This window comes from Colius striatus, chromosome 15 (genome assembly GCF_028858725.1).
Source record: "Colius striatus isolate bColStr4 chromosome 15, bColStr4.1.hap1, whole genome shotgun sequence".
In the NCBI taxonomy this organism is placed as follows: Eukaryota; Metazoa; Chordata; class Aves; order Coliiformes; family Coliidae; genus Colius; species Colius striatus.
Window position 1 is genome coordinate 3,880,124 of NC_084773.1, and position 14,314 is coordinate 3,894,437.

Below are 14,314 nucleotides of genomic sequence, written 5' to 3' on the forward strand. Positions count from 1 at the left end.
AAAATAACGGAGATTAATTTTGAAAGCAACTGTAACAGTCGAGCATAAAATTGCTCCCAGTTTCTGGTTACCTGGAGGAGGCCTTTGGGTGCAGCAGCAGGAGCTGAAGTGATGCTTGCAGCTGAACCTGTTATACAAGTTGGAAAAAATAGTAAAAATCCTGTCCAGAATACTTTAGCATAATAAAAGCCAATGTGCTTATTCTGAGAAATTAAGTGTGAGAAAACGCAGGACCGAAGGATAATTTAAGTATAAATTGTAATGTGGGAGGCAATACCAATGACAGGATAAAATACCACAGGCAGGCACCCTCATCTGGGGAATTCAAATAATAGTAGGGGTGTGGAACTTCACTGGTCAGTTGAAAACTTTTAAGGAGCAAACCAGAAGGAGGAAATCTGCGTGGTACGTCAGGCATGCATCACTACGGTGTTCCTCATGTCTTGAAAAGATAACTGCAGTTGGCAGCTCCTGCATACAAAATCATGGAGTCGTTGCAGCTGGAAGAGACCTTTAAGCTCATGGAGTGCAGCCTCTGTCCCAGCCCTATCAACCACTAGACCATTTACCTCAGAGCAACATCCACCCATCTCTTAAACTCCTCCAAGGATGATGACTCCAGCACCTCCCTGGGCAAATGCTCCAGTGGCCACAGGTGGGCTGGCATTTTACACCTTCCCATGGACAGATACTGACACCAACAATTCAAAGTGCCTGAAATGAACTTAAGCACATATTGCTGAAGGTGGAAACTAAGCTCAAAAGGTGGTCACTGGAACCACAGGAGCATACAAAAAGCGACACATGAGTGGCAGTGATCAGGACGTGATTATCTCACAGCCTGGACACTGGTTTTGAAATCAAACCAATAAACACCAGCTTTTCAGAAAGCTGTTTTCTTACGGCACATTGCACAGAGGGAACATAAGGCAAAAATCTGTTGCTCCAAAGCTCTGAAATGGTGAAACACGTCGCTGCTTGATGGTATCTAAGAGACATTAATTTTACTACACAGTGTCACACTTCACTTGCACACTCTCCATCTGTGGACAGACAGATGAATGTGAGCAACCCAAAGTCTTCTCCTCTCAGACCGACCTAAGGGCAATAAACAATCTACATCCACCAGGACAAGATTGATCTACCCTGACACACAAACCCTGAGAGCCCAGCTTGCCAGGACTATCTCAAAAAAATAGGTATTATAAGCCTTCCCCAGCCCCACTCATGACAACAGGAGCAGTTCTGGGTTCCTCAGCCCTTACAACTTCCCATTACTTACAAGACAGGTAAACAGAGCACAACAAATACCCAGTTTCTTACCATGGCTCCTACTATGTTGTTACAGAAAGTGCTGTTGCATCTACAAGTACCTAAAGAAAAGTACTCTCTGCTAATTTTCCATGGGAATTTCTTGAAGACCTTACAGGCTTCTCCCCAGAGGAGCCAGCCTCAACCATGCTGTTTCTATCAACATGCTTTTACGAAACTCAGGAAATCCAAGGGACTTTCTCTTTGAGGTTTTCAAGGGCACTGTAAATTCATTACTGGGAATGCAGCCTTCCACATGAATAGCCCCCACCTACACCACAGACCAGTGTTACGTAGTTCAGGCTTAACATCAATCCTGCCTGCGAGGCAGTTTCTTTCTAGGAAGCCTGGCAGAAGTGAGTTGTTTGCTGTCAGTTCCGTTACAAACAGGATCAGAAATGGTGTGTGCTTCATCACAGGGAGGAGGAGCATTACCTTTTCTGCTTGCTGACCCACCTCTTGCCTCTGAGGAACGAGCACCGATGCCGCTGGCCTCCGGCTTGTCAAGAGTGCAGTACAAAGAACAAAAGAAAAGCAATTTCAGTCCCGTGCACGAACCAGAAATGCAACGAATGCATCCTCTTTCCCTCTCTGCCCTCACATTGTTGTGGAATATGAAATGTTTATAGTGTCTGTGGAGGTGGCCATCTAGATATTCCTTCAACTCCTCCATCTTTTCATCTCCCATGGAAAACCAAAAGCAGCAGCAGTGTCACTGAGGGAACTGCAGCCTAAGATACTGAAAAGCAGGCACTGAATTAGACAGAACAGCCTGCAGTTTTGTTCTAGTTTACTTTTCCAGCTGGACTGTACATTCCTCATCTGTATGTCTGTCCTCAGAAATTCTGTCTCTCTCTTTTCTCATTAGCACTGATTTTAATAGGACAAATTCAAATTACTGAGGAGACAGGGGACAGCCTCGTCCTTGCTAGCAGTGATGTAATTATGTCCAGAAATGCCACTTTTCAAGTAAAAGACACGCTGATCTTCTGTCAGAAAGTACAGTGAATCTGTGGAATTTTTGAACCCGGGATTTTATCTGAAGGAATGCAGCATGGGTGCACCCACCTGCTCCAGCTTTCCTTAGCTGCTGCCCCATGATGTCTTGCTCTGCCAAGCTCAGGGGAAGACAAAAGAAACCAACTACTGGCACCAGAGCAAGCTTCTGCCTAGGGAGAGCCTTCCTTCAGCTGAAGCACTTGAACAAAGGCTCCTGAAGTGTTTGTGTTACTGAGACTGACTGGGAAGGAAGGCATTACAATCACTGCCCCTAACTCATATTAAAAAAAATCCCCAGTGAAGTGATTGTCTTCAGCACAACTCCCATGACTGTCCCCCTGTTAGACTATAAAACCTTATCACATTTCCACCTGCCTTAGAAACAGGATACAAGAGGAGGAGAATGAGTTAAGATACTATACTACATTTAAACTCAAAGGAAAAATTTGGCTTTCACAAACAAGCATTTTTGTAAAATGAGTCAGAATGCATCTGACAGTAGGAACTTGGGAGAATTTTCACAATGCAAAGTAGCCAACAGGTGAAAGGTAACACACCCGGGAGCAGAAACACAAAACATTTAGAGAAGCAAGAAATCTACACACGCCCTACCACAGGTTCAATGGCTCTAGGTTCTGCTCTGGTGCTGTCCCTGGCAGCTGGATTTGGGGATACAATGGGCAGAGTCATTACCAGACTGACCGGTGCTGGGTAGGGTGAGATCTCGGGGGGTACAAGTGGCACCGCCTGTGCCTCGGCAGCAGCTTTCACCTCCTGGCTGGTGTCTGCGATGTGATGGCTCACTTCTTTCAAATCCAATGCCAACGTGGGCACCTGATCTTCGGAAAAAGGTGGCAAGTGGAATTCACCATCGCCCTGCTCCAGCGGGACAGAGGTGTCTGGGGTCCCAGCTGACGCAGAAGAAGTAGGAACATATTCCTGGTAAAGCAAATTGCGCAGTTTCTCATCGAGGCTTTTTATCGTGTTGTCAACGAAGTCCACCCTGGGCGGCCCCTCTCCATCAGACTCGGCTGTGCTGGGCTGCTGCCCCTGCAGCAGGCCGATCCCCACGCTGGCACTGGCCACGGGCTGCACTGGGGCCACCATCGCGTGCTGCTGGGCTGTGGCCACCCCCACCTGGGTAGGGCTCTGAAGCTGAGACCCTGCCCGAGCAAGAGGCTCCGGCACGGGGGCTGTGGGGAACGCCTGGCTCGCAAAGGCGCTGGGCTGGCTGGCCTCAGGCAAGTGTGGGCCCTGTGCCGCGGGCTGCCGCTCCAGCACTGCGGCCTCGGGGAGCACGGGCAGTGGGCAGAGCTCTGCCGTGGGTGCGGCTGCCGCTGGCACCGGCCTGGGCGGCCCCACGCTGCAGCATGCCAGCTCCACGTCGGGGATGCACGTGGCCTCGTCAGGCGGCAGCTGCGGGCGCGGAGGAGCGCGGAGAGCATCGGCGGGCTCCTCCAGCACAGCGGCACGGTGGGCAGGGCTGCCCGGCTGGATGCCCACCGCCGCCTGCAGCACAGGATACTCTAGCTGGCTGCTGTGAGTGGCCGCCTGCTCTGGGACGCTTGGAGCGGGTCCCGGTGGTGCCGGCGCTGGAAACTCCTCCTGGCTTGGCAAGGCAGCAGAAGATGTGGCGGTGGGAACTGGTGCCAAAGCTGGAGCGGCTCCGACGGGGCTGTCGCACAGGCCCGCTTGCAGGGGAAGCTGCTGACCTGCTAAGGCAGCAGGCGGGTCTGGCACTGCAGAGCTCACTGGCAACTCATCCGACGGCTCCAGGTCTGGGAGACACATAAACATCAGGTAAACTTTCTAATGGGTCACACAGAACAACAGGCCATCACTGCAAACCCTCCTGGCGAGCTGCAGCAACAACCACATCTACCCATAACCCATTAGCGCTTCCCGTCAGAAGGCAACTGTCAGACAAGCCAAGTAGAAGCTAAAATTCCAGATTATGCAAAAATAGCTCACTGAAAAGACATTGCTTATGACAACAGCATTGATTAGAACTTCAGCTACTGTGAGGCAAAGGTAAAATGCTGAGGCTCTCCCAAAACTCCAACAAACACTCCCCAGATTTGGTTCAATACTGGGAACACACACTGCGGGACTTAGCAAAATTCCTCACCTTCTTCCTTCAACTCAACAAAGTGAAACAATCACAACTAAGTCAAGTGATGAAATAGCAGCTCCAGAGGAGAAAACAAATTCTATTAAGTTAGTAAATACCTGGGCCTTCAGCCTGCTGTGTGCTCTGAGGTACCGGTGGAGAAAATTCGGGTGCATCAGGAGCAGAGTTTTCCACAACAGGACATATAATAAACCACCTTTTCCCAGTATGCAAAACTAGAGATGAAAAGAAAATTAACAAGTAAACACAGTAGTTTCTGTTCATTCCATTTCCATATCTAGAAAGAAAACCAGAACTTGTACAGTATCAATCTTAATTCGATCCTCATTCCTTCTGGAAGGAAGACAGAGATGCCTCCCAGTTCTGACACTTATTTTTATCTGAAGATTCATGTTCAGGTGTTCGTGCTTTTAGAAGGGTCACAGTTACATACAGGAAAATTCACAACAGAAAAAAAAAGAGGGACAGGGAACTGCTGGAGAGAGTCCAGCACAGGGCCAGCAAGATGATCAAGGGACTGGAGGATCTTCCTTCTGAGGAAAGGCTGTGGGACCTGGGACTGTTTAGTCTGGAGAAGAGGAGACTGAGGGGAGATCTCATTAATAGTTACAAATATCTAAATGGTGGGTGTCAGGAGGTTGGGGCAGCACTTTTTTCTATTGTATCTAGCAACAGGACAAGGGGTGATGGGATGAAGTTGGAACACAAAAAGTTCCATTTAAATATAAGAAGAAACTATTTCAGGGTGAGGGAGCCCTGGCACAGGCTGCCAAGGAAGGGTGTGTAGGCTCGTTATTGGGAGGTTTCCCAACCCGTCTGAACATGTTCCTATGCGACCTGATCTAGGTGGGACCTGATTCTGCAGGAGGTTTGGACTAGGTGATCTCTAAAAGTCCCTTCCAATCCTACCATTCTAGGATTCTATGATTTTGTAAAGCTTATCCAGCTTAACTTTACCACATTGGAAGTTTTCTAGTTAGTATTTCCTTCCACATTTTGTCTCGGAGCTTGGCATATGTAAATGGTAAACTGGAACTACACATACTTTGTAACTTTCATGAGTAAAAATAGAAATGTTTTGTTAAAAAAGATGTGCTGAGAAAATTGCATGACATTTACAGGCAAAAAATACACCAGATCTTTTAGGAGAAAGTCTAGTTTGGAAGATTCCTGGTTTCTGTGCTTGTCTAACAAGTTCTAAGCAACCCTTTCCCCATCACTGTGGAGTAAATACAATGTCACATGTGGCAACAAGAATTTTGGAAACAAGGCTTCCTTCAGCAGAGGTTTCATTTTTCCCACGAGCATGCCCTTAGAAGGAATCAAGGGTCAGTTTCCTTCCCTTTTTCTTTGTAAAACCTTTAAGATACAATTGTGTTCAGAAGGTCAAGATCCCCCCTGTAACACCAAAGGAACTGAAAACTTAAGGGTTAGAAATTTCAGTTGAATTACCAAGGCAAACGTCATCTTTTCTCTCTCTGGCAAAGGGAGTTGCTGCTGTGAGAAGGGTGTGCTTGGCCCTACCTTCCTGACTTTCAGCTGATCACCAGCTGGTGTAACTCAGGGCTTCCCTAAACATCCCCAGCCGCTGGATCCATCCAGGCTAGCCTTGGTATGACCACTGCCTTACCCCTGCTTCTAGATTCATTTCCAGCCTCTAGAACCTAGGAGATTTCTTCCTGATTCTCACAAACTTCTACATAAACTCATGGCAGCCTTAGAGCTGGGGATTGCATTTGTATTTAAGGGCATATTTACCATTTTGCTGATACACAGGTGTCCTCATCTGAGACTGACGCTTCTCCTGTGAAAAACACAAAGCCACAATGAGAGAAGAACTAGTTGGCAAGAAGAGTATTGTTCCAAGGAGCATTCACATTCTAAGCCTCAATGGAGCAAAAAACAGTCTTTTTCTGTCTAAAAAAAAACACCCATTTTTTTAACACAGGATGTGAAACTAATTTTGAGTAACTGGCAGTTAAGAAAAAGGGATCCAACTGGAAATCTTCATTTAGCATTTCTCACCTCGTTGATTTCCAATCTATCAGTGTCTTGTTGGGGACTCGTTCCCTGATCAGAACTTCGTTCTCCTTCTGTATCTTCACTGAGCATATCTTCTGCTTTATCAATAATATCTTTCATTTGTTCAATAAATGTCTCTTTTTCACTCTGCAATATGAATTCATTCTCTACCTATAGAGTGACATCAAAATAAGGAGGGAAACGGTAATGTTTTGATTAATGCCCCGTTCCACCACTACCACAAAGCTTGGTCAACAAGCACACAGGAGAACAAGTTGGCTGGAGCAGCTTGATGCATGAACTGACTGTGGGCAGTTGCATCACCAAGTCTTACCATGTAAGTAGCAATCTCCTCTGGTGCATCACCATCCAAATCAAATTTAAAAGTCACCATTTTGTGGTTGTGTGTTTCAAGCTGGCACTCCACCATCTTATCTCCAGTGTTACAAACCTGCAGGGCAGAGATTAACAACAGCTATTTCTGGAAAAGCTGAAGGAACCCTCAAGTTACTTTCAAAGAGGTTGTACTTGCATTTAATATGGTCAGTTTGGGTCTGCTGGACTTCTCCTGGCGTGAACGAGCACGTGTAGATTTCTTATGCTTCTTCGAGGACTTTGCTTCTTGTTTTCCGCTTCCCATGGCTCCCTCAAAGCTGTCACTCATCTCTTTACCCGAAGCAACATCTGGGCTCATGTAGCTTTGTAAGAGAAAGGAAGGAAAACCCCAGTATAAAACCATCATCACACATGATGGAGTTACTCACTGCTAAGATACACAATAACAAGAGACTGGGAAAGGAAAAGCACACATCTGCACTCTTTCGTGCCAAAGTGAGCTAGCCACTGAAAAACCCTCTGCAAATAAAAGGAACTGTTCCAAGTTCAGGCTGCCACACCTACTGAGATTTAACATTATTAATATTAACATTTATTAACAAAATCCCACCACTCAATAAATCACTATATTCCCCTCTCATCCCTTCACTTTAGGGATCCTTAACAGTCCTCCTCTGAATTGCACAAGTTCCTATTTTTCTCAGGTCCAGTTTTCTCAGCTCCTGCCTGTCTGCCCTCACAGCAGAAAGTCTGAACAGGGTCAGCTTCTGTTTCTCAGAGATAAAGTCAGTTTGGCATCAGTAAAAGACTGTCTCTCCTCTCTCTGCCCTTCACAAGGATCAGAAAGAAGGGTTTATGCCACAGTACCCCAGATGAGCAGCCAGCAGCTTTATGTGATTCTTAGCAGCCATAACAGTAGCTGCTGACAACCCTACTGTAAGACAACATGCACAGAAAATGCCAACATGCAAGTAATTTGCAGGAAATTTTCAGAGGCTCATAAAAGCCATGTCAGGAAGGAACCTTGTAAGGCCATCTGGCCTGTTCATTACCCCAAGGTATGATCAGCTCTGTCTAAAATAATCCTCACTGTGGTTTCTGTAAACTGATCTCACAAAGCTCCTGTGAGAGTTCATAACCTTCCCAGACAATTTATTCCTGGGTTCATTTACCCATACAGGAATAAAAGAATTTGAGTCTAAGATATGGATCTTTCCTAAATTTAAGGTTTTTACTTCTTGTTGTACACCAGTTACATGGAACAGCTTATTTCTACTCCCTTTGCAGCTACCTTGCATGCATAACTCACACATTAGGCAAATGAACACATTTTGCTCATAGAATATACTCTAGATCCCATCCTTGCTGCAATGCCAGACATTTGATTCACGTGCCAGTGCAAAAGCACAACTCAGCTCCAGCACTGAGTCACTCCCCTTAGACTGTGAGATGGGGCTGCCACAGACCTGCTGGGATCATAGAATGGTAGGGGTTGGAAGGGACCTCTAGAGATGGTCTAGTCCAACCCCCCTGCAGAAGCAGGTCCTACCTAGACCAGGTCACATAGGAACATGTTCAGGAGGGTCTTGAAGACCTCCAAGGCAGGAGCCTCCACACCCTCCCTGGGCAGCCTGTGCCAGGGCTCCCTCACCTCACAGTAAAACAGTTTTTTCTTATGTTAAATGATGCTGCAGCCACGACAGGGAGCTGCTCAAACACAAGTCTGCAACTGGCAAATTAGAATTCAAAGTCTGATGTGCCTCTCTACAGCAGAATAGACAGACAAGAAAATCCTCCTTTTGTCTATCATTTAGAGTCAGAACTAACCTGTGGTCATGAAAAGTTACATTTCCCTTTCCACACAGTATTTCAAAACAGCAAATCCTTGGGGGAAAAAAAGGTCTCATTTTGAGGTTGTGGGATTGTCAGGATAACTTTTTTGGTGTGGTAGAATGGAAACAGTAAGAGAGAGGTGTCTTCAAAGTTCATAAACTCAGCTCATCTTCTCTCTTCAGTAAAACAGAAAAGGGTCACTTTTGGGGTCCTCATCCCAAAGCTTTGTAATCCATAGGGATGGAGCTGGCACTGGCTCCTGCAATAGGCATTTGGCTGCTTATAACACACACTGTTCACATCCACCTTATTCATATCCAAACACTGAAAAATATGGCTGGTGCTCGTGTTGGAGGAGGAGCTGCAGCACAGGAGCAGCAGATGCCTGGGGAGGAGAGTCCTGCCTCAGAGCAGCAGCTACTGCCCCCACTCAGTTCCTCGCCAGGCCAGCAGTGAGCCTTCCTCTCCAGGGCTTCTCTGCCTTCTCTCAACCCTGCTGCTTCCTCTTCTGCTTTTGAGCACAGGAACAGGCAGATGATGGCAAAAACTGGGATTTGCTTTAGTTCTGAGTGCTGAGCTGACTCTGGGGCTATCTGTCATTGCCTCCACCACAAGCATTACCAGACCTACGCACGACCTTGTGCCCTGTGGAACCTCAACCGAGGCCTTGGCCACCTCCTCCAAACCTGGTAATGATCCCTGGGGTGGTTCCACACGCAGCTCTCACTGAGACACTGTCCCCTGTAACACATCTGGGGAAAGGCCATTACAGAGGGTGGCACAGGCACATCCAGATTATTCCCAAAGGGGCAATAACCAACATAGCCAGTCATAGTAGCATAGCATGGTTTCAGACAGATGCGGCAGCATCAAAAGCAGGGACCATAACACTTCAATTATCTTAACAACAGGAGAAGCTACGTGCTGAAATGAAATCTGCTGAATATACATAGAGGCTAGGATGCAGTACTCAAAGTAACAAACTATAAGAGTCTGAGAAGCCAAAAAGGCACCTTGCACATGGCACATCTACAGCCCTCTCCCTAGATATGCACCCTTCACTCTCCTGGTCAGCTGTTGCTCCTCTTCTCTCAGGCAAGGCAAAGGCCAGGTGTTTGGCTTAGCCTTGTAAAGAGAGAAAGGAAAAACAGCCTCCAGAAAGAAAACATTTCTTATTCCAAAGAGATAATAATGATACCTTTCACAGCTCTGGGACAGAGTTTGGAGTTTGTCCTGTATTGCCTGCTCCTAAAATTGAAGAAAAAGTCATTTAAGTAAACACATTGTATTAGCAGATGAAAAACACCTTTAACAAAGGCTTAGGCTGTTGAGACACCAGTAATCCTAAACCATTCTGTTTAACTAATTCATAGAGCTTGGAAAAACCCAATAAGTGCCCCATTTTACCCTCCCAACATTATTTCTGTCCAAAGCATTGGTGTCAACTTTTAAAGACAGAGCCACTAACCTCCTCCTTCCCTCCTGCTGTCCCTAAAGCAAAAGGGGTGGTGAAACAACAAAACAGCTCTCACCACAACACAAAAAAAACTTGATTGCAGGACAAATCCCCAGCAGCAGCTACCTAATTTTGCATTGAATGGGTATGGAGTATAAGCTAATTTGTCTCATTGCTTTGTATATTTTCCTGCAACACTTCAGGAATTTTACTTGGCTTACAGTGAAAATTTCGGGGGAACTTATAACTAAAAGCTGAAGATTCATAACTTAAAATCACCGTCCTCACATCATGTCCTCCTGCTCTCTACACAACCAAAACCTTTCCTTAAAGCTCCCCTCTTCACTGGTTGCAATGCCAGGACAGACACCACACCGGGTAGGCTTGTTTGCATGGGATTTGTGATGACAGTGCTCCAGGCCCTACCGAAACCAACTTACCAGGTATGTACACAGATACACACACACCTGTGCCTGTATATAACTGTGTATGTATATACATGCACTCCAAACAGTCATAAATATATATAATGAGAGATATATATATATTTATATCAGTGTTTTACAAACATATACCTATACAATCCTTCTAAAGACACACAGGTGGAAACAAGCCCCTTGACTGTCCTCACTACATTTGAATCCCAAAGCAGTGGGTAGACTGCAGTTCTAGTTTAGCAGTGAAGCCCACTTGCTGCTTGCCATGCCACACAGAGGCCATGCCAAGCTGCCCTGCAGAATTAATGCACAGTGAGAACACAGACATCAATGTATCTCAATTTTAGTAACTCACTCCATCAAGTGCCTTACAAAATCTCGTCTGCCTGATCAATTCAGATTGGTTTGGATGTGATAACTGCCACACATTTAAGGAAAAGATAAGAGGTAAACACGTTAAGGCAGAGTGGCAACAAAATGTAGTGTTTCAAATACGCACAGAGACGAAACTCCTCTTACACCCAAGAAAACCTTAGCAAGGTGTGTCACAAAATCAGGATGGGGAGCACATTGGTTGGCTTGACAATCCTGTGATACAGAGTTCTTAAACTGAAAGAGAGAAGGGAGTTAACTTCCAGGGGAAATATGGGAGAAAAGTTGGCAAAACAGTGGCTCCATGTTCCTAGGGATATGATGAATGGACAGGACAGACATGTGCCTCAAGTGGCATGGACTTCTCAGGTAACATAGGACAACTTGTATCCCCCGTATCACACTGCACAATAACCATGAGGTTTATTGCTATTTCCCATCTCTGATGGGATGGACCCAGCACTGAAGACTGAGGCTTTGGCATCAGAACTGAACCTGACATGAACTGTGCGTAGTACAAAAAGGCAGTTGGAGAGGAAATACCTGGAGTAGGGGATCTGCCTGACACAGTCAGGCTTTACATGGGGACTCTGCAAGGGAAGATGCACTAGAGATAGACTCTACCATTTCTTCTGTATCTCACCTATGGATTACAGAAATTCCCCATCAATGTCCTACATCACAGCATGACTATTTGGCAAGAGTTAGGTTGTCACTAGAAGGACAGACAAAATAGGGAACTAGAATCTAGTGTTAGTGTTAGCAGAATCCTTACTGAGCATCTGGAAGAGGAGTTATGCTGCACCCCTAACAAAGATCACAGGCTGCACTGCGTGATCAAGGCACGAGACAAGTGCATGGAAGCATGGGCGAAAACAAGAGATTTAGCTTGAAAAGATGGAAACTGTTGCTTTGGGAAGAAAGGTAGCTCAAAACAGAGAGCCTCAGGAGAGGCAATTCTGAAAGTAGAACTGCTAAGGGACATTTCCATTCAGAATAGGAGAATAAATCAGACTTATTACTGAGACCTGGTACAAACATCCAGACCTTTGTTTTGCTTTGCTTATGGGTATCTATTAAAGACTTGAAGAGAAGGAAATGTTCCGTGACATTCTGTCAAGACTGAAGGTTGAACAATTATGGGAGTGGAAAGAAAAATCAAAATAGCAGACAGGAGGAGCTGACAGTTTGATAAAGAAAAGCAATAAAAGATATCTCACTCATATGAGTGCTGAGAATTGGGAATGCCTACGAATATCTGAAGAAACAAAAATCCCAAGGCTAGAGTAGAACTCAGGCAATACAGGAGGATACAACACTAAATGAAATGGGAATAAAGCTCAAGCTGAGGAGCATGAAGAGCTTTTACACAGTGGAGAATCAGACTATGAAGCAGTTTCTCAAGGTACAAGAATGATTGGTTGCACAAGTGTTTGAGACATTGAAAACAAGACTGGACAAAACACAGATGGAACTCTAAAGAACAGCTTCTTATAGACCCCAGAGCACTTAAAAGAAAGTGATTTTTATCTCTGTGTTTGTGCTCAGCTATGGACAGAGGTACTTGGCCTATTATTTGCTGACCTGAAGTGGCTAGCATCTAGGACAGGTGGCTCTGTTAGGTGAGATGGGATTATCTCCCCTGTGAAATAAGCCCGTTATTTGTCAAAGGAGTAGGTAAGAAGGTCGTGGGTGAGGCTGGGGAGTGACTTCAGAGGAAACGGCTCTACCTCTTGAGATGTCTCTGTGACCGCCTGGAGAGCCGAGCTGGGGGCTGGGAGCTGCTGACCCAGCGGCTGGGAAAGATCAGGCTGGGGCTGCAGCAGAGCGGGAGGCTGGAGAGGCAGACAGTGATCTATGGGGACAGGCGGGCTCGCTGCAGCGAGGCTGCCGTGCAGCTGCGGAACGCCTTCCGGAGCGACGCGGGGAGGCAACAGCTCGGGCTGCAGCTGCAAAGGCGGTGACATGACTATCGAAGGTTGCACAGGCAGCACGGGCACCTGGGCTCCAGCTTCCAAAGCATACTGAGTGTGTCCAGTCATCTGCTGTAACACAACAGACAGCTATTAAAACAAATCTCCGCTTAGGACTGGCTGTGACTTACAGGACAAGGTACTAAAGCCACCAGAGTTCAGGGACAAATGGCTAACTCCACAGTGAGATTGTCCATGTGCAGTCTCTGCTTGGAAAGGTAACTACTGAAGAGTTTAAACTCGCTTTCAAATGACCAAATAAAAACCTAAGGGTTCTTCCTAGATAGCTCTGACAGCGTGTGCGTTGCTCAGGCACTATTCAATCTGTAGAAACATATGCATAGCTTGCCAAGAAATTAAAAGATTTTATGACTTTTTATGACTTCATCATCCTGAACAGCTTGCTCTGCTTTCAGTGGGCCTACTACAGTGTGTGTGCAGAGGAAAATACCCTCTACTCATAATCTAAATTAGGGTTTATTTAGAAACCTACATATGCAGAACCAGTAGGTAGTACAAGCCACATATCTCCTTTCACTGAACACATACCAATATCTCATGGGACACATTGTTTTCCACTTAATTTAAACATTTAAGGCACAGCTAAACTCTTGAGATGTGAAGCACCATGGCCTCAATCCCACCAACGCTTCCTCTTGCCACGCACACGGGCGAGGCCTCGTCCGTCTCGGTGGATTTCTTGAGTGCATTAAAATAACCCGTGTGCGTAAGCGTCTGGTGGGAATCGGACTGATGCGATTAGATGCCAACCACCTTAGGGACTATGTTGTCATTCTGCATAACAGCTCTTTGGAGTTGTACATCTAAGAACAGAATGTTCTCCTTTTAGGTACATGGTGTATTTTTGCAACGGGACCGAGCTTGTGGGAAGAGGAAAAATATGGAAGAAAGGCTTTTTAGCACCAGGGAAAACTCTGCTTAACTTTTGCTTTTAAAAACTATCATCACCTAGAGACTATTTGAAGAGTATATTAAAAAAAATAAATAAACCAAGACTCAGCTAAGAACTAGGCCACACAATTTCATTACTGCATGGCCTCTGCAGATTCTGGATATGAGCTGCAATTATTATTCCAGGTTTTAACACAGACAACAGTAAAGTTGCGGTGTGATTCGCAACACATAGCAGTTACACAACAGCCTGGGTGGAGGCTGGTACACAGCAACTCGGGTGTACGCTGCAGAGGAGCAGGGAAATAGAGGGGTTTAAAATCTTACAGAACTAGAACAATTCACAAGATGTTTCCCTGTACAATTTACCTGGGCAAAACTAAAGGCAGAGGTGTTAAACATCAACAGCCAAAACAACACTGCATTGGAAGGCCTTTATTTACAGAAGCACTTCTCTCTTAAAAGTACTTTAAAACATAGAATAATGTATCTTTGAACACTCCTCTGTCCTTGCCCATTTTGTTTCCAATAC

General features: G+C 45.7%; 1 protein-coding gene across 1 annotated transcript in view; it reads right to left on the reverse strand.

Moving 5' to 3' along the window:
• Window positions 1-14,314, reverse strand: part of WNK2 (WNK lysine deficient protein kinase 2) — a 110,091-nt gene that overhangs the window by 22,194 nt on the left and 73,583 nt on the right. The window contains exons 12-21 of the mRNA XM_062008697.1: window positions 12,628-12,942; window positions 9,831-9,880; window positions 6,996-7,161; window positions 6,798-6,914; window positions 6,467-6,634; window positions 6,200-6,245; window positions 4,540-4,656; window positions 3,004-4,088; window positions 1,747-1,810; window positions 72-127 (exon numbers count right to left, since the gene is read on the reverse strand). Coding sequence (XP_061864681.1) covers window positions 72-127; window positions 1,747-1,810; window positions 3,004-4,088; window positions 4,540-4,656; window positions 6,200-6,245; window positions 6,467-6,634; window positions 6,798-6,914; window positions 6,996-7,161; window positions 9,831-9,880; window positions 12,628-12,942 — 2,184 coding nt within the window. The remainder of the gene's footprint in view (window positions 1-71; window positions 128-1,746; window positions 1,811-3,003; window positions 4,089-4,539; window positions 4,657-6,199; window positions 6,246-6,466; window positions 6,635-6,797; window positions 6,915-6,995; window positions 7,162-9,830; window positions 9,881-12,627; window positions 12,943-14,314) is intronic.